The sequence below is a fragment of the Marmota marmota genome, unplaced genomic scaffold (assembly GCF_001458135.2).
Source record: "Marmota marmota marmota unplaced genomic scaffold, marMar, whole genome shotgun sequence".
Taxonomy (NCBI): Eukaryota; Metazoa; Chordata; class Mammalia; order Rodentia; family Sciuridae; genus Marmota; species Marmota marmota.
The window spans coordinates 42,885,360-42,909,601 of record NW_026000108.1 but is presented as its reverse complement, the minus strand read 5'-3'; the positions used below and the strand labels follow the sequence as shown (position 1 = coordinate 42,909,601).

Below are 24,242 nucleotides of genomic sequence, written 5' to 3'. Positions count from 1 at the left end.
CAGGCAGCAAGAGGGCAACCATGTGCAAGCCAAGGAGAGAAACCTAGAATAGATCTGTCCCTAGGGCCCTCCAAGGAAACTAACAACTGCCAGCACCTTGGTTTTGGACTTCTAGCCTCCAGAACTGTGAGAAAATAAAGTTCTGTCATTCAAGCCACCCAAACTGTAGTATTTCATATACAGACTCATAACTGTAGTAGTTCATATGTGAATACAGGCTCATAAGAGATTAAATCAATAACCAAAACCTTCCCACAGAGGAAAGTCCACAACCAGATGGCATTGCTGGTGAAATCTACCAAACATTTAAAGAAGAATTAATACTAATTTTTCACAATCTCTTCCCAAAATGAAAACAAAGGAAACATTTCCTAACTCATTGTATAAGCCTTACCCTGATATCAACATCAAAGACACGTCAAAAAACTAGAGACCAATATTTCCTATGCATATAGATACAAAAATCATCAACAAAATACCAGCAAATCAAATTCAGAAACATACAAAAAGGATTATACACTATAATCAAGTGAGATTTATCCAAGGAATGCAAGTTGGGTATAATATTCAAAATAAATTAATGAGATATGCTATATCAATAGAATAAAATGCATTTTTAGTGATCATCTCAATAAGTCAGAAAAGGCATTTGACAAAACTCCACCCTTCATGATAAAAACATTCATCAAACCGCAGATAGAAAAGTATTTCCTCAACCTGATAAAACCAACTGTGAAAACTCTACACTCAACCTCATACTCAGTGGAGAAAGACTAAACTTTCCCCTCTAAGGTTGAGACCAGGACAAGGATGTCCATACTTACTGCTTCTATTTAACATAGTACTAGAGGAGCTAACCAGAGTAATTAAGCAAGAAAAAGAAATAAAAAGGCACCAAATTAAACAGGAAGTTCCGGGTTTCTGTTCTCTACTAAAAGGCTCAGGGTTTACTCCAGTTGAACTGGGCTAACTGGGCTGCGCAAAATAACTACACAAGAGACACAAATACCTTTTTCTTTGGGGTTGCTGTGAAGGCTCCTCTGACCTTAAGGGTCCGCAGGAAGAGAGAGAGCGTGAGAGCACGCGCTGACCCCTTTTATTGAGGAGAAGCTATTCAAATGAGGCAAGGGGTCAGGTTTCAGGGGGCTGAGTATATTCATGATGTCCACTGTCAGCAGGTTGACTGACACCTGGGTAGGCCACACCCAAGGGCACAGTAAGAGAAAGGGTCACACACAAGGCACATGGAAGATTCTATCCTAAACAGGGCAAGGGGTTATATTACAAAGGAACACGTGAGCAGAGCTCCACCCATGGGGCTGTAGCAAGACACACCCATGCACAAGACACCTACCCTCAAACCCAAGAAGGGTGGGAAAAGCTCTGCCACATTTCTGTGACTGAGCGCCTCAGCACCCAGCCAGAGAGTGTGACTTAGTCACGTATAAGGTTGGTCTCCCACAAGGAAGAAATAAAACCATATCTATTTACAGATGACAGAATCCCGTCTCTACCTCCAGGCTCTTCATCTCACCAAAACTAAAGTTGAGTATGTGACAACATATTCTTTCCTTTAAGAAAGACGTTGTCAGATTTCTCTTTAATTTCCCTTTTCCTCCTCTTTCTCTTTTCTCTAGATAACTACTTCTCTTTCTGTTTTCAAGTCCTCCAGCTTAACTGACACTATCAGAGACTAGGTAAAGGGAACCTTGCTTGACTGCTGCTTTTGCTTACTGCACAGTGAGGGCTTGACTGTTCTACAACCTTGAATTTTCATTCCTGGCTCCAATGCATGCTTTAGCACACCATGCAGGACAGTAGTGATAGGTTCAGCTGCCCTCAGAGCCTGTTCACCTGCCCTGCACACACAGGCAACTTGTAAAGCCTGCCAGTATAAGCACCTTGATTTGGCATCTTTCCATCCTACTCAACTCACACTCATTCCAGTCCCAAGAGGAATGTCCTGATGTGACCACTCAGATAAACTACTTGTTCTGGAATCCTTGTCTCAAGGGCTGCTTCTGGAGAACCTAAAACTATGTCAGATAATTATAGTAAATGTGAAACCAATTTAGTGGATCCTGACTGTTGAATTAATAAAACTGAAATAAAATACTTAACAAGGTACTCTCTGCAATTGTTTCAATTAGGACTGTTATCTCTTACTTTGAGACAAAGGCAAGAATATTTAGGAAAACTCCTCTAAAGACTTTTCATTTGTTGTTGTTTTTGTTTTATTTTGTTTTGCCACCAGGGATTGAACCCAGAAGTGCTTAACCACTGAGCCACATTCCCAGCCCTTTTTCTTTCTTTCTTTTTTTTTTAGACATGGTCTCACTAAGTTATCTAGGACCTTGCTGAGTTGCTGAGCGGGCTTTGAACTTGCAATCCTCCTGCCTCAGCCTCCTGAGCCACTGGGATTACAGGCATGCCCCCATTATGTCCAGACCATTGTTTTTTAAACAATGTAATGTCAACATATGACCTTTTTCAAAAGGTGCCAATTTTCCAGAATACACTAAATAGAAGACAAAAAGCAGAATCAGGTTTTCTAGATAGAAAGGTGTTTGTCCCCACCCCCACCCCCCAATTTTGTGATTAATTTTCAAAAAGCTTTACAATAATAATCCCAGGATGACTATCAGAGTGAGTTCTATACATTGCTGATGGCACTGTGAAACAAATTTGTCTTCTCACTTTCGGTTAGCAAACCTACACATCCTTGGATTTATGCCAAGAAAAAAAGGATACAAAAAAACTAACATGTGACAAGCAGAATGATGTCCTCTACAATGTTATGGATTCAATTTGAAAATGAAAACTACTTCAAAATCTGCAGAGAAGGGGTTCTAAGGGCCAATATTCTTGAAAAGCCTTAAAGTTGAGTTTGCAGAGCACTTCACAGAAAGATTAAAGAATCATTCAGGTCTAACCCCTCATGAGAATGCTGGAGAAAACTGGGGGTGCTTTAGGTGCTTCAGTGGCGCCTCCCCTGATGAGCTGGGCTCCCTAGTACCCCAGCTCAGAGAGGTTTGAGGAGGTCCAACGTAATGTAGTATGAATTTAAGACATGACACACCTCTCATGGATTCCAGCATCAGATTTAAAACTTAACATAAGACAGTAGAATGAATGGGACATAACTTTCCTATGTTCATATATGAATACATGCCCAGTATAACTCCACGTCATGTACAACCACAAGAATAGGAAGTCATACTTTATATTTCAAAATCCATCCTACTGTCATGTATAACTAACAAGAATAAATTTTTTTGGAAAAAAAAAAACTAAGAAAGTATAGGGTTTTGTGCAGTATGAGAGGTGGACGACTCTAAAGAGCCTAAAAGAAAAGTAGTGGGCAAAGATTTGTCCTTTCAGCTTATCACCCAAGACCACAGTGAGGATACAAAATCGGCATTTTCTTCTTCTTCTTAATGGCTTGTTCTTAAAAGAGCTTCCCACGCCGCAGAATAATCAACACTCAGGCAACCCAGGACGATGGAGAATTTATTAGATCCTAGGTCATCTCAAAGTTTTCGTTGTAGTTTAAAAGTGTAACTATCTGGACCAGGAAGGTGAGGCACCAGAGGGCGAGGGAGCCATTCGCTCTGAACCGCCAGCACAGAAGGGCTGGGGAGGCCCCGCGGGGACGGCGGATGGGGACTGAGCGGGAGCCAGCGGGGCCTCCCCAGCCCTTCTGTGNAGCCGGGGCAGCAGCCGGCGGCCCGGCAGTGAGCGGCGTGTGCGTGTGCAAGAGCCGCTACCCGGTGTGCGGCAGCGATGGCACCACCTACTCCAGCGGGTGCCAGCTGCGCGCCGCCAGCCTGAGGGCCGAGAGCCGCGGGGAGACGGCCATCACCCAGGTCAGCAAGGGCACCTGCGAGCAAGGTGGGCACGAGCGCTTTCCTCGCCTACCCGGTGCGCGCGGGCTGACCAGACCCGGCGCCCGGCTGGTACCCATGACTCCTCTGGAGGGCATCCCTGGAGAAAGAAGGGAGGGGAGGAGTTGGCAGCCGCGGGATGCCAGGAGCCTTGGGCGACGCCTCCCTTCTCTTTTTTTGGTGGTTTTGAATTTAGTGCATGAGCCAAGAAAATGAGAACTCCCAGTACCGGGTGTATATATAGAAAAGATTTTCCGAGACCTCAGGCTCCTGCATCCCAAAAGCTCTCCAACTCTTACCAACAGCTGGCAAGTCCATTAGCAAGAGCTGGCCCCACTCTTTTGGGAACCCATTTTCCTGTCATTCTTTCTTGGCTGGGGTGTGTAAAGAAGTGACATGGAGAAAGGAGAGGGAGTTTGACAAATTTGAAAGTAAGGACTTTCAGAAAGTTGTTTGTTTCCCCCTTAATTGGCTACATTGTAAGAAGTTTTTAATGGGATTTCATATTTTTAATGTTCACTTACTGGAATTTATCAATTTTCAAACAGTAATCTGGCTGACTAATTATCATATGGGCAAAAATAAAACAAACTCTTTGAAGAAACTTTTTATGATGTAATTTATATTGTGAAGCTTATGACAATTTTTTTCATGATTTGTCCCCAGCATGCGCTACATTCAGCAGAAATATTTCTGAGATTATGTTTGTTTATTTTATTCCACACAAGCTCAAGATTGCCATAAATGAAGTGGGAGAAATAAAGTCCGGACTTGCAAAAATAAATAAATAAAAGAACAGATTTTAACTCTAATGCCTGAAATAACATTTTCCATGGGCAGTAGTTTCAAGGGAAAGTTAGAAGTCCAATGGTTGGCAGCTCCTCTCCTGGTCCCAGCCAAGGTAGAAAAGGGAGGGGAGACTATTCTACTGAGATCACAAAAACCAGTTGCTTCTTTAATGCAGTTCATACTTTCTCCAAAATTTTCGAGTAATATTTTTTTCCTTAGAGTTTTTTCCAGAAGTCCATATATACTAATAGGTTGTATATCATTAATTTCAAAGTTTACTGTCAAAAGTCTTAAATCTGTAACTTATTGTTAACTATTTATAGTATTATCACCTTAAGCTTAGATATCACGACCTGTAATAATCTATATATGTTTCTCACTGAAACAGCTATTCTTTCTTTGGATCTCATTTGTCATTTACATCATGAAAATAAAAATGTACATCATTGAAGAATTCATTTCAAATATTGAGATTTTCTTATAAACATTCCCAGGGAAATTTTCCCCCCAGAGTCTTTCAAAATGACTGATACTTTCCTTAGAGATGAAGATTGGCCTGGTGATTCTTCAAATGTGATTTTCTAGTTTGTAGCTAGTTTTATCCCTTTCTCTCCTGTTACTTACTTCTCTCAATAGTCACTTAGGATATGGTAAAATATTGAGACTAAGGGTCAAGCAGAACCAGTCTTCCTCATTACTCTGGACACTCCATTCCTTGGTACTTCTCTAGACTGCAAACCCCTTGAAGGTACAAACCTGACTTTTCTTTATGTTTGGGAAAATGTTAGGAGAAATAGCATCTAAAACTATAAATCTTGACATAAGCTAGCCTTTCTTCTCAACCTCAACTAAGAGGTACCAGGTCTGATTCCTGAGAGGGAAAATGCCCAGAGAAAACAGAAGAGGAATACGAGGTCCATCAGGGCACTTTTCCCAGCAGAGATGGAAAGGGTGAAAACCAAGTCTCCTGATGTATTATTTCTCCTGGACTCATGCATGTGTTTTGACAATTATAGAAACAAATGGGACAGAGTACCCTTTATTTTTGTACCAAAGCATAGGAAATGCATTTTCTATCTTTCTCTAGTCATTTCTGTCCTCAAAAGAAACTTGAATAATGCTTGAGTACTGAAGGTGAAGAGGCATTGTGGAACTTAGCCTCAATGATCTGGTTCAGTCTGCACTCTGTTCTTTTGTCCTTATTTAATGAACAGTTAGATACAGTCCATATCGTGCTATGTGCTGTGGTGCACAGAACAAATCTCATCTTGTTGATCAAAAATAAATAAATAGGTAGATAAATAAAAGGTCACATAAAGGCTAGGGGTGTAGCTCAATGGTAGAACACTTGCCTAGCACAGGCCCTGGGTTCAATCCCCAGCACTGCCAAGAATAATATTGATGATGATGATGATGATGATGATGATGATGATGATGATGATGATTAGATAGAAAGTATGAGTACAAGTTGAGTACAAGTTGCAAACTCCCAGAGCACTTTCCCTGAAACCCTGGAGCCACTCCCAATCTTTACTGAGACCACTTCACTCACCCTCTTAGAGAGATCTTGTTCAGCTTATTTTCTGGTTCTCTGCAAAAGAAGGCAAAGCTATCTGCTTGGAAATCTGACAGATTATGAGCTAATAATCCCAAATCTGAGAACTGTCATCATGGATTTAGTGACATCACATCTTTTTGAGGCTCCTGCAAAGCTGGGTAATTGGAAAGTGGAACTTGACAGTTCTGTTTAATAAAAAGAAGTTAATAAAGAGAAGCAGAGGTGTATAATGAAATCTCAATGTTGGAAGAGAACCTGGTATTCCTTTATTCCAATTCCTAGTTACCCCTTTTATTGGTGATCCTTTTAAGTCAGGTCCTTGGCAATCCTATTTTGGTCACTATGATACTGCTGGATACTGTTCCCTCTTCTCCCTCAAGAGGAATCAGTCATTCTTAAGATTCTTCCTTCTCAGTGCATTTAAGACCAAGTTCAGACTGCCCACCAGGGAGGGTCAGGAGGCTCTGCATGGTGTGACTCGGTCTGCTGTTTTGGCCTCTTCTCTCCAAAGTCCTTGAGGCTGTAGCCACAGCACATGGTTTCTGCTGTTCTGTTTTCAAGGCATCCTATTTCTTTGGCCTCCCACCTCTGTAGATGTTGTTCTTTTGCCTGGAATGCATAATCACTCTCCCTGGCTTATCTTTTCACCCTTTGAACTCTTATCTGCCCTTCAAGGACCTTTCCACTTTCTCTGTGAAGCACCCTGACTCTCCCCTGCCCCACCATGATGTTCTTGTTCTCCTAGCAGTGTTCAGCAGAACCATACTCCCTGGGTGTGGAGCTTAAGCTACCACTTACAAAGGATAGCCTTGAGCAACTTGCCCAGGAGTTTCTACACTTGTAAAATGGGGATGAGCACATACTTAATTAGAGTTGGTGTGAGGATTAAATGGCACAAAGATTATCCATAGAAAGCACTTGATGGATATTAATCGTACTCATTATTCAACCAGAAAGTAAGCTCCAAGAGGGAAGAGAGTTTTGTTCCCTCTTATCCCCATGGGGATAAGTGCCTGGCGTGTAATACACACACTTCAGGTGAATGAATGAATGAGCTTGTGAATGGGCCAGCACTCTTCTAGTCTCAGGGTCAGCAGCCTTGAATAAAATAGACAAAGCTTTAGATAGAAACAAGTAGACAGATATTTTCCCATCATCGAAGATGCTGTGAAAGAATTTAAAACAGGCAAGTGGGGAAGAGGCTTGAGATGAAAAAGCAGTATTCATTGAGGTTAGCAGAGCCATGCCAAAATGCCAAGAACATGGGTGAGGACTTCAGAAAGGGACCAGCAAGACCACGGACCTTAGAGGAGAACAAGCCCCTCTGGTATAGACCTTCCCCACTCTCCAAAGGGCTCCCTGACTGTCTTCCCCCACTGGACTGTGAGCATCACAAAAGAGGGACTCTATCTTATAATTCCTTACACATACAACAGCTGGCTAATAGTTAGGCATTTTGTAAATATTTGTTGATTAAACAAAGGAGTCTTCTTAAGAAAGTGCCTTACCATGTGGAGTTCCAAAATTAAATTGTTTATGGTCTGTTTTATCTTGGGGGACGTCAAGTCAGAGCTAAACTCAATCCCACCATGAAAACAGTCAGGGGGCCCAGAAGAGGGGATCCAAAGCTGTGGAGGAAGAGCCAGGAATGACTTCAAGGAAGAGTGATGTCCAGACTGAGGCAGGGACAGAATGAATTGGCTGGAGAAGTGGTGCTACTCTGGAGGTTGGCATGGAGTTATAATAAAGAGGAAAAGAAAATGTGGCACATATACACAATGGAATACTATTCATCCTTTAATAAGAAGGAAGTCCTGTCATTTGTAATGACATGGATGAACCTGGAAGATATAAGTGAAATAAGCCTGCCACAGAAAAACAGATGCCACATGATCTCACTTATATGTGAAACCCCAAAAAGTCCAAATCATAGGAGATAGTGAAATGGTAGTTATCAGAAGCTGAGTTGGGGTTGGGGAGATGTTGGTTAAAGGACACCAAATTTCAATTAGGAGAAAAAGTCCAAGAGATCTGTGGCACATCATGGTGACTATAATTAATAATATACTGAATCTCAAAAGCTGCTAAGACAGTTGATGTTAAATGTTCTCACCATGCACAAAAAAAAAAAAAAAAAAAAAAAAAGTGTTTATGAGAGGGAACTGGTATGCTACATAGCCTGCTTCAGCCATTTCACAGTGCCCACATACATCAAAACGTCATGTTGTATACCATAAATACATACAGTTTTACTTGTCAGTTAAAAATAAAGGTTTTTTAAAAGATGGGAGATAAGCAGAACATTGTAAGCAGAAGGAACAGCCTGTGGTTCCCCAGAGCCGCCTCGCAGCAGGAGGGCAGAGGTGGCTGCAGAACACTGCACAGAGTCAGTGAGGGTGGACCTTCCAGCCACTAGGGTATGGAGACCCCAGCACCAGGGCAGTGGGAGCCACCAAGTGATATAATTGGATTTGTGCCTTTAGGAAACCTCTTGTCCACCCTTAAGGGATCGGGAAGGGCCAAGACTGCAGAGATTCCCACCCGGAGCTGTCACCATAACCCAGTAGAGAGGTCTAGGTTCCTTCTTGACAAGACCTTCAGTGTTTCTCTCAGGTCTCAAACGAATGGCAAGTACAGGTCCTTGTTCATTTCAGGAGATAGATTCTTTCCCTCCTCTGACCCCCCACTATTCAGATCAACAAAGGGGGGACATATTCCTAAGAGTCTGCCCCAGCACAGTAAAATGTTTTTGAAACTTTTCTGACTTCACTTGCCCATCTTGAGCATAGAAACTTCTAGAATGGTAAATGACTCACCTGTTCCTTATTATCACTTTACCCAGATTTTTTCCCCACATTTTCTTACTGATGCATTGTAGTTTCAGGTATGATGGGATTTGTTGTTACATATTCGTACATGCACTCAATGTAACAATATAAATTGGCCAATATCACCCCTTTCCTCCCTGCTTCCCACCACTTGGTCCCTTCCCTGTACCGATCTCCCTTTGATTTTCATGAGATCCACTCCCACCTTTGTTTTCCTTTTTCCTCTCTAGTTTCCACACGTAAGATGAAACAGACGACCCTTGACCTTCTGAGTTTGACATATTTTGCTTCACATGATGGTCTCTACTTCCATCCATTTTCCTGCAAATGCTGTATAATTTCATTTTAATTTATGGCTAAATAAAACTCCATTGTGTATCTATACCACATTTTCTTTATCCATTCACTCATTGGTGGGCACCTAGGCTGGTTCCATAGTTTGGCTCTTGTGAATTGTGCTGCTGTCAACATGTTACCCAGTTTTAATCTCCACATTGTAGGGAAGATTTGAGAACCTGAAGAAGCTTTAGAAAAGAAGAAAATGGGCAGTCTTGAGGCAGGGTCCTAAAGGACCAGATCCTTTTAGAGAAAAGTAGTCCAAAGAATGAATGAATGTTCCTTCATTGTTTAGAAATTAGTTCTTGAATTACCATTCTTCAGTGAACTAGAATTTTAAAGTCTGGAATTAAATAGACCCCAAAAGCACATTTGAATTATACACCAGGAAGAACTTTTTAGTAAAAACTGTCAAATACTTTAACAGGGTCATGTGGGAGTCAGCAGAATCTCAGCAGAAGAGCTGAGAAATAACCTGTGGGGGACGGGGAGGGAAGCAAGAGGATTTTTAAACTTGGAGTCTTCTGCACTGTACTGGGTGACAAAGCGGAGCATTTTCTGACATCTTTAACTGTGATTCCCCTCCTGTCCCTAGAGCCTGCCCTCAGGGTCCACTGCAGCCTTGCCTTCTAGAAGAAACTGCCTTATAAGGCTCTCTTTTGGATAGTTCAATGACAAAACACCCTTGGGTGATGTCCAAGGCCAGACGGCCTTCCTCACTCTAGATTCCTCCTCCCAGTGGATAAGATCGTGGCGCTTCCTTCCCCCTCAGCTACCCCACACATCTGACCTCAGCTGTGCTTTTAACTATAGAACAAACAACATTTTGTTCTTCATAATGGTAGAAAGGGAAACCTGAGTTATTGTTTTTTTTTTTAAAAAAACTATTAAGCCAGGGGATATATGAATGCAATTTTCTTTTGTAATTTAGGAGTGTCACAGTTAGAAAGCTTTGAAAGGGGAGACTTAAGTGTACTTTTAAATTAATGCGCCTGTTTATTTTATTAAAGATTTCCTTGTACTGTGTATGGGTGGAGGACACTAGAAATGTCCATGAAAATCTTCCTAAGCAGGTTCTACATGGATTTTCCAGGTCAAGCAAGGCCACCCTCTCCACACTCCACCCCCAGGCCTTGAAGAGAATGTGGGTTTATCATGAGCAGAAAGCAGAGTTGATAAAGTATTGGGGGGGGGGGAAACTGTTCATTTTTTACTTAAAATTGATGTGTTAAAGAGCGGAACTCTGTTTTATCCCCAAAGTTAGATTAATGGCAAATAATGTATCCTTTGAACAAGCATAATTTGTTGAACTGCCTTTTCCATTCTATTAAGGAAGGCAGGGCGAGGTTAATTAGAAACAGCTGGAGCTAACAGCCCTGCCCCTTCAATGTCCCCACCAGGCACAGAGGGTTACCCGGGAATGTCCAGGAAACCCAGGGAGGGGACCCTGTTCCCCAAAGCAGGCCAAGGCTGCAGAGAAGTTTTGCTTCTGAAAAATAAGAAGGTTCAGACCAGGTAAAACAGACCTAGTAACCCAGTGTTGACAAAGCCCCATTTATAGAAGATGAAGTTACCCACGGTAAGTGCTGAGAAGGCCAAGGGCAAGCCAACAGGTTCAAAGAAGACTTGACCACTACGAAAAAACACTGCTCACAACTTCAGGAAAATGTTTGTAATAAATGAAGAGGAATGTAGTCTGCCCGCAAAAGATCATTGCCAAGGTCAAATCATACAACAGATAGGAAAGCACTGTTCAAACCATAGGGCAACAGATACCTGTGAACTCCTCAGGGGCAAGGACTCTGTCTGCATTGTCTGCCTTGCAGTGACAATGGTAGCTGACATAGTGCTTTACAGTGCTTTAGAGTTTGCCGAGGGCTCTGATAGACGGTCCTGTACTTCCTGTGCACAACAACCCTGGAAGGTAAGAGGAATGTATCCCAGTGTCCAGAGATGGAAACTACACGTCAGCCATCACACAGCCAGTATATACACTTCTGGAACTTGAATCTCAGTTTTTTGACAGCCTTGCTGTTCTGTGTGTTACAGAGACCAGTAGAATTGGCTCTCTGTCATGTTTTTCTCTTTATGAATCTGAAATCACTTCAAAATAAAATTTTGTTTTTTAAAAAAGTAATTCAGCCAGGCGTGGTGGTGCACACCTATAATCCCAGCAACTTGGATGACTGAGGCAGGAAGATCACAAGTTCAAAGCCAGACTCAGCAACTTAACAAGACCCTAAGCAACTTAGCAAGATCCTGTCTCAACATAAAAAATATAAGGAGGGCTGGGGACATGGCTCAGTGGTTAAGCACCCTTGGGTTCAATCCCTGATACATACACACACAAAAAAGGTAATTCCAAAGTCAAACCCTTAGATATGGAAAAGTTTTGGAAATACCTTTATGAATTTATTTTGCACTTTTTTTCTCATGAATTGACAAGGGTGATATGATACCTTCATGTCTAAATAGGTCTAAAAAAAGCTCTTGCACTGAACATAAAATGGAAACCCTGTACAAGAACAAATTTTAAGTCAGTTTAATTGACTTTGTGTACACATTGGTACACCTTATAACAATTGTCATGCTATGTTCAGTGGAGGACAGTATTTCTTAAATGAATGAATGTGTCCCATGGAGGTGGTGGATGTGGTCTGACTTCTTCATACAGGTCCCTTCTTCATACAGTCTAACATCAGGCCTTCTGGGGCCATACTGGAAACTGGTGCCCACCTCCACAATTGCAATTAGGAAGCACATAAAGGATCAGTGTGCTGGGGCCGATAATAAGTATTAGGCTCCTCCTGGAGCCTAATACTTCTGTGTGCTCTTTGATCATTTGCGGGGCCTTTCCATTAGCTCTTAGCTGTGGAGGAGAGAAATCGCTAGCTGTTCACATGCGGGAAGTATTCACTTTCACCAAGGTTTTAACCCTGAGTATTGACCTTGACCCCTGATCCCAGCACTGCTCTAGGTCAGGCCAACAGGTTCCAAGAAGACATGCTTTCCCAGCTTTAATGTTTACTAAGGTGTAGTAAACATGGTAAGGTATAGACTATGGTAGGGCTTCTCTCTTGAAGGAATTTGAATTTTTAGTAATTGAAACACCCTCTTGTTTGTTGTTGTTGTTGTTGTTGTTGGCCACGTGAAAACTTGCAGAAGAAAAATCCATGTAGGGATCTGAGAATTCAGTTAAGGATAATACATTTTGACTTTCTGGGAGGGAAAAAAGAAGAGCACTTTAATGGCCTAACAGGCAGAGATGCAGCTGACTGCAATCACCCTGTCCTTTCATGGCATTTTGCTTGAAGAAGGGACTTGACAGGGGCTTGTCTTTTCCCCTGAGTGAAAAAGGTTCAAAGGCATTTCATTTGCATCACCTTAGATTAGCAGGCCAGTGGTCAAGTGGCAGGACTGGGAAAGCTTTAGATCTGACATCTGCTCTGTTCTCCTCTGGCTTGACCCCCAAGCAAGAAAGAGAAAATTATCAAGAAATAGATCTCCTGGAACTGGCAGAAGGTTTTGAAAGAGACCACACAAAAATGAGGCTTCAGGATTCTGTCAGGGTAGCCCGAGCCTGCAGGATGCAATGCCCGTTCCTTCTCCATGGGATCTTTCAGAACTTTCTGCTCAGGGATCCAAAAGTGAATTTCAATGTCTGCTTCAGCAATTACATAGCAACCTTGGCTTCCAAAGGACCCACCTCAGGAAGCCATCCAGCTTTTGATGGAGAATGAAATGCACACACAGCACCACTGCTCTGAGTTAGACACGAGGGATCCATGCAGTGTGGCTGCTTATTAGAGATGCTCAGCCCAGCTGGAGAGGGCAGCTGGGGCAGAGATCAAGACGCTGCCAAATATTTGACAGGCCAGGGCTTCAGGTCCTCTCTGCCCAGGTGTACCTCAGATCAGAGGCTCAGAGCAGGAGGGAAAAGTTGATCTGACTTGGCTCTTTCTGCACCACAGAGCCTCTGGTTCACTAGGAGATAACTGGCAGGGCAGGACAGGCCTTTCCAGAACCAGTCATGATGAGGTAAAGTTAGCAGCCCCCTTCTTCACTCCTGCCTCCTGTTGCGTCCTCATCTGAGGCCTCTTTCTCTTTGCCCATCCTGCCTGACCTGTCATTGCACACTGCCACTTTTTCTGATCTGGCTGAGCTCAAAGAAATCTGGTGTTCTTTCCCCACCCCCCTAACCTTTGTTAGGTACAGAGCTGAACCAGCAGCTGTATAAATGGCAAGTTCTGCTCAATGCAAACCCTCACTCCATCCTCAGACTCATGAGCTGCACCTGACATGTCCCCATCTGAGCACAAATAAACAAAAACTTGACGTGCTCCCTCTGAAAGGTAGCCAACTCAGTCCATGTCATCCAGGAAAGGTGGCTGTCCCTTTTCTTGACACTATATTAGGATGAAGTTTTTTCACATATCTTAGTTTGATCCACTCCACACAGCAGCCCAAATCTATTGCCCCACTCAGGACAAGCCTAAAGGATGTCTATCCTATGGTGACCTTGGGCTGGATGGTAGGCCAAGGCTGATCCCAGCCCATCCCTACCAACTGCCTTCACTTTTGTGGTGTGTTGGGTCCACCAGCTACCAAGACTTAGCTGCTATATGTGAGGAAATAGAGCACAGTTGTTCCAGATGTACAGTTTGAAGACAGATCACCTCGGTTAAATCCCCATTCTGCCACTTAACTATTTGTATGACCCTAACTATAGTTTTCTTATCTGCAAAGCTGGTATAATAATAATGTCCACTGCTTAGAATTGTTGAGAAGCATGATAATTCATGAACAACATTGGGACCCGGTATTTAGAAAGGTCTCATTAAATTCTGTTTCATTTCCATTTTTATAATTAGCACTATAAAACCAAGTATGAGTTAGTTTATAAATACCTTTACTTTGATGTGTTTATGTCTTACTTCAACCAGTCCAAACACAGTATTGCCTCGTGTGTCTCCTGGTTGGAGCTAAAGCCTGTGTTTAGGTCTATGCAAAACAATTGCAGATAATGTTCTTATAAATAAATTCCTGGAACCCTCCACCTTGCTCTGCAAGGATTCTAGGGCAAGAAGTTCTACCCTGTCTCCTGGGAGATCCCAGGGCACAGCACAGTCTATTGGGATCTATCCAGGATGCTGAACAGTGTGTTTTGCTTTGCAGCATAGAATATTTTCATCTCCAGGCTTAATGTCACATATGCTATTTTCTAATAGTACCTTTTAGAGGTGTTCAGATACAGAGGTCACTCACATTCAGTAATTATTGTCCTATCTCTATCCTGCATATTCTATCAGTATTTTGTACATTGGAAATGATCAGTCATTTTTTGGTTGGTTAGTACATTTAAAACAAAGTATTGGCTCCAAAGAGAAATGTGAATCAAAATCATAGTTTGGAGAAAGAAGAATATAATTAGTACCCAGTAGGGACATGTTAAGTATTATCTTTGGCTGGTGGAGTCTTATTGATGGAAAAAATAATTTCTTTGCTGCAATCCATGTGTCTGTTCTTTGGCTTACATGTGTAGCCTCAGCTTAGCAGGAACTCATTTTAAAAATCAAAACACTTAACTATAATGGGCAAATTTAGACTCAGGAGGTACCCACTTAGGTTGGCTTTTTGCATCTGAGAGATGATAATGTTCACCTCTCAGTATTGGATGGAGAGTAAAAGAAATGAGGGCACGGAGAGCAGGTTCAAGAAAACGAATTAATTTTCAGATCTACCAGCATCAGCAAGTTTGAGTGAAATTGACAGAACATTGGGACTAACAACTCTCCACTCACAAGGCACTCCATCATCCTTTACAGCAGTGTTTCTCCACCTTGGCTGTACATCAGAATCGCCAGGGGAGTTTTACAAAATGCTAATGCCCAGTTCCACTCAGCATTCTGATTTAATCAAACTGGATGTGACCTGGGCAGCAGGATTTCTGACACTTTCCTGATGATTTAATGTCCTACCCAGGTACAGAACTACTGTTTAAAAAGAATTTCCAGGGACGCTGGGGGTGTCACATTCCTTAGGGATTTTTCTAATAATGATGGGGCAATGTTTGCCCAGGTTATTCAACATCTAGTACTTTGCAGCAGGAAGACTTTTCAGAATATTGAGTTCACCTAAAGCTCAGGAAATAATGCCAAGAATTAATAAGTGTGACAGCATCAAATTAAAAAGCTTTAGCACAGCAAAGGAAACAGTGTGAAAAGAGAGCCTGCAGAATGGGAGAAAATCTTTGCTAGTTAATATTTTGACAAAGGATGAATATCCAGAATATATAAAGAACTCAAAAATCTTACCACCAAAACAAACAATACAAAAGAAATAACCAAGTCAGTAAATGGGCAAATGAACTAAACAGACACTGTTCAGAAGTACAAATGGCCAACAAATATATGAAAAACTGTTCAATATCTTTAGCAATTAGGAAAATGTAAATCAAAACTATACGGAGATTTCCACTCATTCCAGTTAGAATGGCATCCATCAAGAATACAAATAACAATAAACACTGGCGAGAATGTGTGCGTAAAGGAACACTTTTATACTGTTGTGTTGCAAATAAGTACAACCACTACAGAAATCAGTATGGAAGTTCCTCAAAAAACCAGGAATGGAACCATCATATGACCCAGCTATGGCCAGGCATAGTGCTGCATCCCAGCGACTCTGGAGGCTGAGGCAGGAGGATCACAAGTTCAAAGACAATCTCAGCAATTTAGCGAGGCCCTAAGCAACTTAGCAAAACCCTGCTTCAAATAAAAACTAAAAAAACAAAAAGGGCTGGGGATATGGCTCAGTAGTTAAGCACCCCTGGCTTCAATCCCCTGTACCAAAAACAAACAAATAAATAAAATTTAAGACAGAATACTATGACAATACATGCATATCCCTCTGTGTGCCAGCACAATTTACAATAGCCAAATTATAGAACCAATCTAAGTATTTTTCAGTGGATGAATGGATAAAGAAAATGTGGTATATATAAAGAATGAAGGTTTTTTTTTTTTTTGGAGGGAACCTGGAATTGAACTCAGTGGGTGCTCAGGCCCTGAGCCACATCCCCAGGCCTATTTTGTATTTATTTAGAGACAAGATCTCACTGAGTTGCTTAGTGGTTTGCTAAGTTGCTGAGGCTGGCTTTGAACTAGCAATCCTCTGCCTCTGCCTCCCGAACTGCTGGGGTTACAGGTTTATGCCACTGTGCCCAGCTTACAATGAAGTTTTATTCAGCCATAAAGCAGACTGAAAAAATATGTCATTTGCTGGTAAATGGATGAAACTGGAGAACACCATGTTGAGTGAAATAAGCCAAAGTCAGAGGTCATATATTTTCTCATGTGAAAAAGAGAGAAAAAAAAGGACTAAAAAAAAGAAGGGATAGCTCATGGAAATAGAAGGGAGATCAACAAAATAGAGGAAGGGGACCAAAGGGAGGGAAGTGGGGAGGAAAAAGGTAAATAGGGATGAACTGGACCGAGTTGTACTGTTACCTTGTCTGCATGTACAAACGTAACAGTGAATCCCACTGTTGTGTATAATTATGATGCACCAATAAAAAGGGAAAAAAGAATATGAAGTCCACCACCCAAAGTGGATGCCCTGAAACATAGGATGGCTTCGTGTCAGGCAGGCAGTGTGATGACCTGGCTACTTTTTTTTTTTTTTTAAGGTACTGGTGATTGAATCCAGGGGCACTTAACCACTGAGCCACATCCCCAGTTCTTTTTAGTTTTTTTTTTTTATTTTGAGACAGGGTTTTGCTAAATTGCCTAGGGCCTCACTAAGTTGCTGAGGCTGGTCTCAAACTTGTGGTTCTCCTGCCTCAGCCTCCCAATTTGTTGGGATTATAGGCGTGCACCACCATGCCTGGCTCTAGTCTGGCTACCTCTTAACTCCTTGGCCATTTTAGAGATCTTACCTACATCAGGCAAAATAAAAGTATGTTTACATCTATCAGTATTGTTGGTATTTTTAAATTTTGAGAAAACACAGCACTTTGAGAAAAGTATTTACCTAAAGCCACATGATCCATTCTTTCAGTTATTTCTCCAGAGCACACATTCCTTGAGCCTAGTGTCTTTATCTGTTGTTCACCACTAAATCCCCAGTGTCAAACAGTCCCTGAGCCTGGGAGGTATTTAATGCACACTTTTTGAGTAAATAAATGAACAGTTAAAGGTGTACTTATTATGTGCCTCCTTGGAACCTTCACACTGATAGGAGGCCACCTTTCTCTGTCACCTTTCTGGAATCCTAATAGGATGAAGATGCTCTGTTCAGCTTATAGGTCCCTTAACCTAAAGGAGAATCTTTTAGCACTCAACTGAGACCTTTCTTATTGGCATTTTCTCAAATTCTCCCTCACACTTACTTTCTATGGCCAAAAAACTCTGAAGAGGGGTGCATTGGCACACACCTGTAATGTCAGTGACTCGGGAGGCTGACACAGGAGGATCACAAGTTCAAGACCAGCCTCAGCAACTTAGCAAAGCTCTAAGCAACTTAGTGAGACCCTGACTCAAAATTTTAAAAACTAGGGATGCGGTTTAATGGTGCAACACCCATGGGTTAAATTCTCAGTACAAAAAAACCAAACAAACCTCTGAGACTGAGAGCGATGTTCCATTCAATTTTATCATTCCCGAGTATTTCCCAGGCAGTGTGTATGATGTTCTACCACAGCCACAGGCCGTGTCAGGTTGGGAAATTTACCTAACCTCCCTGTGCACCAGTTTTCTCATCTCTGTAAAATCAAAGTGGTACCAGCCTCACCGGCAGATTTGGGAGATATATAAGTTAACTTTTTTTAAATGCTTACCATAGTGTTTAGGCCACCACTGGCCTTCAGTAAAAGTTAGTCTAGTCTGCTTTCCCTTTCAGTTAAATAGCAGTGGAGGAAACACAAGTATGGTGCATTCTTGTTATCTGCGGTAGTTATATTCTGGAAGTCTCTGTGAGTGCTGAATTAACAAACACTGAACCACGGCTCCTGGGGTGATACAGTTAGAATCCCAGGGGCCTCTGACCACAATTTCATCAACCTGTGGTACATAACTTTGTTTCGTGTGTGTTTCTGTTTAAAGACACCTCATTTAATATATGTTAGGATTCTCATTAACATTGAACTCACAGCCAGCAGCACCATATGAGGCTTATCAGACACATTCTCTGTAAGGCACATCACAGCCTTCTTGTTCCTGGGGACACAAGACAGCACTTCAGCACAGCACTTGGAGGCCATTCTGAACAGCTAAATTGACAACAGAAAGCAAATACACACAAAATAAGTGGCACTAAATTGATTGCAAAAGGGACACCTGTTTACAATGAGACCTGAAGTCAGGAGGCAAAATGGCACCTCAACTGGAAACTGCACTTTGAGTGACTCGAATTTCTCGCCACTTTGGATGTCTTGCAAATGATCTGATATGGGGTTTGCAAATAAGTGTTAGCAAGTGGGAGAATTGCAAATGTAGAACCTGCCAATGAGGATTGACTGGGTTTGGATAGGGCCAGGGGATCCACAGCCAGCATTAGGGAACTTCCTAAGCGTGAAGGCAGAACCCATGTGTGGACTGTGCTTCCTGGGTCTGCCCCAAGACATACGACATTGTTCTGGGCACAGTGCAGGTCTTCAGGGAATAATTCATGGATCGACTCTTGCTTCAACTTAAAAACACATATGCTATTCCTGTTTGGGCTAGCCCATTACAAACCTTTTTTGCCCTTCACCTCCTGCAAACAGGACTCCCGGGGCATTTCATGGGTGGCCGTAGGGAAGGTTCGTGGGAGGACGCCCTGCTGCTTTCCCTCCCCAGCCTTCCCCCCAGCTAGCTGAGGAAACAAGGTTACCGTGGATTTCAATACAAGTGGAAAATTCTCAGAGTTCCCCTTCATTCCCATCAAGTGCCTGCTGCTTGCAAAGCTGTGCTGGATCCATAAGGAAATTTAATCTGATGAAAAGATAGTGGTTCCTTCTAAGTGGTTCCTTAGAATCCGGTGGTCCATGTGTGTGATCTGTGAAGTGTGAAAAGGCAAAACGGGCCATTGCTCCTGGGTAAGTCAGGTCAAGAGAAGGGCTCAGGAGCAAAGGACGGACAGTTAAAATACACACGCATGCAGCTCTCAATCCTTTATTTTTAATCACTGGAAGCATATTTTCTCTGCGATTTCTACTGAAAGAGAAAAAATGAACAAAGGTACTTTCACAGTTGTGGCCTATGAATACATTATGATGTGATTACAGATTGTAGGAGCTTATAAATAATGTAACTGGCTGGATGTCAGTGAATTAGTTATTACTTCGCCCAAAGTGACATTCTAGAATGGAGATGAGTGAATCTTAGGTTTGTTTGCTCCAAATTGAACTCAGAAGAGAAATATTGTTCCAAAGGAATCTTACAGCCATGTTTAATAACCTCAATATCTGCTAAGAAAAAAAAAATTCACAGTTGAATTCATGTCTTGCTACCTAGTTCCCTAGCAAAGGAGTAAAAGCAAAATTTTCAGTAGGTGCAGTGACCTATTGAGATGATGAGGATACCATATTCCAGTTAGGGATCCACAATTCATTGTCAAATGTTTCACATTTTGTACAAACCATGATGAATTTTCAATTCTAGACTTAAATATCCATGTTCATTTAATTTCAGCTGCCATGGGCCTTCTGTGTGTCCTGGGAATGTAAGCTAATCTAATTTCACATTTTTTTTTTAGTTACAGTTGGACACAAAACTTTTATTTTATTTATTTTTATGTTGCTGAGGATTGAACCCAGCGTCTTGCACATACTAGGCGAGTGCTCTACCGCTGAGCCATAGCCACAGCCCCTGTAATTTCACTTTTATAACTAATTGTTCCCACCTGATGAAAGGAAAATAGATTTTTATAAGTATTATTCCTAATTCTGCATATTTTAAGTGAACCATAGTTTACTCATGTTTTTCTCTGTCATAAATAAACTTTCTACTCACATCTTTAGACCTAAAGTTCTTTCCTCTAAGTGTCTCTTTAGAATAAGTTGTAAATGAGAATTACTCATTCAAAGATACAAATGTTTCTAAAATTTTTGAAGTGTATTGACACTGGTAATTCCAGTTTTAAAAACAATTTAAACACATTTTCCTATAAAAGCAAAAGGCTAAAAGCAAAACTTCCAATACACAACAGAAATTACCTTTCAATTATGATCAGATTTGTTTTGAGAGTGACTATCATCAATAGAGACTGTTGATGGTTGTACCTGCATCCCAGTTCCTATTTATAAAATTGCAGCTACTGGTCAGAAGTCCAAGAGTCCTGCCAAGTTATCTAGTTTGCATGTAAGGTTGCCAGGCACTGGCAGTTTCTATCTTAAATCATGTAGAGTTCTTCCAGCAAAAGCAGAAAGAAAGATACCTATTTGCTGTAATACTTTTCTTTTGTTAGAATCAAATTTGGCCAATCAAATATTTAAAAATAATAGGAAGATGGAAAGAATATTCCTTTGTGCATAATTGGATTGAGGTAAAAAAAAAAAACTGCATCCCTAGATCCCTAGTAGGATAGTTGAAAATATCTGTATGTCAGCAGCCACATATGTGAAATGTAAACAGTAAAAATTGAGTGAAGCTGGACGCGATGGTGCACGCCTATAATCCCAGCAGTTTGGGAGGCTGAGGCAGGAGGATCACAAGTTCAGCAACTTAGCGAGAACCTAAGCAACTCAGTGAGGCCCTCTCTCTAAATACAATATAAAAAAGAGGTGGGCATGTGGCTCAGGGGTTAAGCCCCCTGGGTTCAATCCCCGGTACCAAAAAAAAAGAAAAGAAAACTGAGTGAAATTTGGAGATCTCTTTGATGTTACTTATGGAAGGGAAAAAAAGTCTTTACTATTCTATTTAATTACAATGCATGGTATACAGTAGTCTTCTTATCCTTGGTTTTGCTTTCCAAGATTTCAGTAACCTGCAGTCAATTATAGTTTCAAAATACTAAGTGGAAAATTCCAGAAGTAAACAATTTATAAGCTTTAAATAGCTCTTATTTCAGAATATTGTCATACTTCTTGTATCAGTCATCTCTTGCTATAAATTATAATCTAAACTTTTTCATAATTATGTATGTATAAGAAAAAGCATAGAATATACATAGGGTTTGGCACTGCCCACTTTCAAGCACCCCCAGGAGATCTTGGAACATAGCTCCCTCAGATAAGAGGGGGACTATCCCACACCCATGATTCTCAGCATCTCTTTAACTACTAGTTCTGTGCATATCACCAAGACCATGGTTGACCACTGTGTCATCTATTTGTGAATGGTACTGTTACCCTTCACCTCTCAGGGAGAGCCTGTGCACTACTCGATTATTAAAACCATCAAAGAATCTCTTTGCAACACTTTACCCCACACGTGCTTGGAGCCCTCCTTCATTCCTCAAAGAGGCTGGGGAAGCCTTGCTTCTCTCTCTTTCTCAAGGGCTTTCACTTCCAGCATATTCAGCAACAATGGTCCTTAGGCAGGCAGCTATCCCTGTTCCTACAGTAAACAGTGCTGAGAATGTATTTACAAAATAGAGAAGCTGCATGTGATTTGGGAGTAGAAGTTTTCTCATATTTGAAGGAGAGAGAATACAACAGCACAATGTGGTTTATAAGAATTTTCACATACATGCGTAGACATATCACCTTTTTAATTCTTAGAAGAACCTATGGGGAAGTATTGCCCCACATTATAAATTAGGCTACCAGGGCTGAGTGTGTTTGAGTGCCCATGCAGAGCTCCTGATTACTTGTGTTCCAGTGTAGCTGGAATAGCAAACTGGTGTACACACAGGCACACACACGTACCCACACCTCAACCCACAGGAAGCTAAACGTGGTGTCAGAGCAGTTGAACATAACAGATGATTCACTCATTCATTCATTCACAACTCTTAGTCTGTGCATTTCCGTTTCCATTCCTAACCTTGTATCTTCCTTTAGATTTCTTGTACGGTTAATATTCTGCATTTCCACAACCTCTAATTACTCTGATTCTAGTGTGTAGAAATACATAGGCTTATGCTTGTTTTGTTAAATTATGTGTGTGGTTTTAAAGAAAAATGTCCAGAGAATCCACAGCTGTTGTTTTAGTCAATTAAAATAACTTATTTCCACCTTTTGGCCATGGCAGTTTTCTAATATAGCATGATAAATTTATTCCCCAAGTTCCCATGGTCAGCCTGCCTAATTGCAGGTGATCCAACTCCTAATGAGTGCACACTGCCTGGGTCTGTTAGTTTTGCAAAACTAAAATAAATAACCAGTGTATCGTTTCATTCCCTGAGAAAAATGCAAAATAAATTAGAATAGGTAATCAGATAAATCACCACTTTCACTTGCATTTTATAAAAATAAAACCTACATCACTGAAGAGCATAAGAACTCTGTGAAGAACAAATTACGTTTTCAATCAGCTCAAATAAAATTGAGTCCTCTGGGGAGATGGGCTCTTTGTGTGTATGGGCACGTGTGCACAAGCATATTTCAGCTCTACAGAATAAGAATGGGACCACTGAGTGCTTAAAAACAGCAGGGTGTATCATAAGAACTGGAAGGCCTAACTTCATACACTGCCAGAGAAAGCAGAAAGTAGTAGATTTCTCATGGAAGCATGACATTTATCTCAGACTCAAGAAATTCTTAGGAGAATGAAGTGAAGGAATATTTCATGACAATTTTCTGAATCAGTTGTATGATGATATTTTGGTTCATCAATGCTTTTTAGGTATATAAGTATGTACCTGATGTAAAGGTACTGTATATTTTACTCAATATATATAAGGAGATGATTGCATTTGGGAAAGGGGAAGAAAATAAGGATGGCCAAAAAGAGCAGTAGCTGGTCTATTCATAAGGAATATGTTTGGCACAAATAAAAGGAAACCTGGTTCCAGTGGCTTGTCCCAAAGGGGGTTTATTTGCTTGCAGAGCAGCAGTTCAGGAGTGGATAGCCACTGGTATGGGTTTAACTGCTCAGCAATGCCCTCAGCAATGCCCTGGTTCTTTCTGTCTTTTTGCTTTACTATCTTTTGCATGTTGATTTTTGTCTTCCTTTCATGGTTGCAAGAAGGCTGCTGTGTGTCCAATCATCAATCCCTCAGTAGAGACAAAGGGATGGTGAAAAGGGAAATGCCAGCCATGCATCCCATTCTATCTGGTGAGAAAATGTTTCTCAGAAACCTCCTACTCTGCAATTTTCTGCCCATTCTCGTTGGCCAGGGAAAGGTCACTTGGCAAGACAGAGAACAGGGGTGGCGAGGACTGGGGTGGTATCTGCCTATCTCGTACGTACCTCCCTAGCTGGAGGATAGTTCCTCTTTTTAGTATTCCATTTCAGACAGAGTTGCTGAAGGTGAATTGAAAAGGTGACTAGAAGTTTAGTGTTTAGAGACCACAGACCCCACCAGACATCAGTGAACTACAACCATTCACTTTTGAAAACCAGGTGATCGATTAGGTCATGGTAGGTGAGGGGGTTGGTAAAAAGTTTTGTAGCAAAATACATCATTCCCAAAATTCAGTGGGAAAAAGTCCAATCCAAAAAATGTCAGAGATCTGCCTAGACAGTGTTCTCAAAGGAATGACATTTCACTCTTCAACAGTTTTCTTCACCAAAATGATGGCTAACAGTTTGCCATGAAAAAAAAGTGGTTCACTTTCATATGTGGAAAGAGATGATTTTTTAAAATAACCTAAGGCCTGGAGACGTAGCTCCGTGACAAGTACTTGTCTAGCGGGCTTGAGGCCTTGGGTTCAATCCCCAGCACCACCACCCCCCCCCAAAAAAAAAAAAAAAAAAAAAAAAA

General features: G+C 41.4%; 1 protein-coding gene across 1 annotated transcript in view; it reads left to right on the top strand.

The window, feature by feature from the left end:
* The first annotated feature begins 3,644 nt into the window (after positions 1 to 3,644).
* Igfbp7 (insulin like growth factor binding protein 7) overlaps positions 3,645 to 24,242 on the top strand; it is a 67,092-nt gene continuing 46,494 nt past the window's right edge. The window contains exon 1 of the mRNA XM_015481769.2: positions 3,645 to 3,891. Within this exon, the coding sequence (XP_015337255.1) occupies positions 3,660 to 3,891 (232 nt within the window). The 5' untranslated portion in view covers positions 3,645 to 3,659. The remainder of the gene's footprint in view (positions 3,892 to 24,242) is intronic.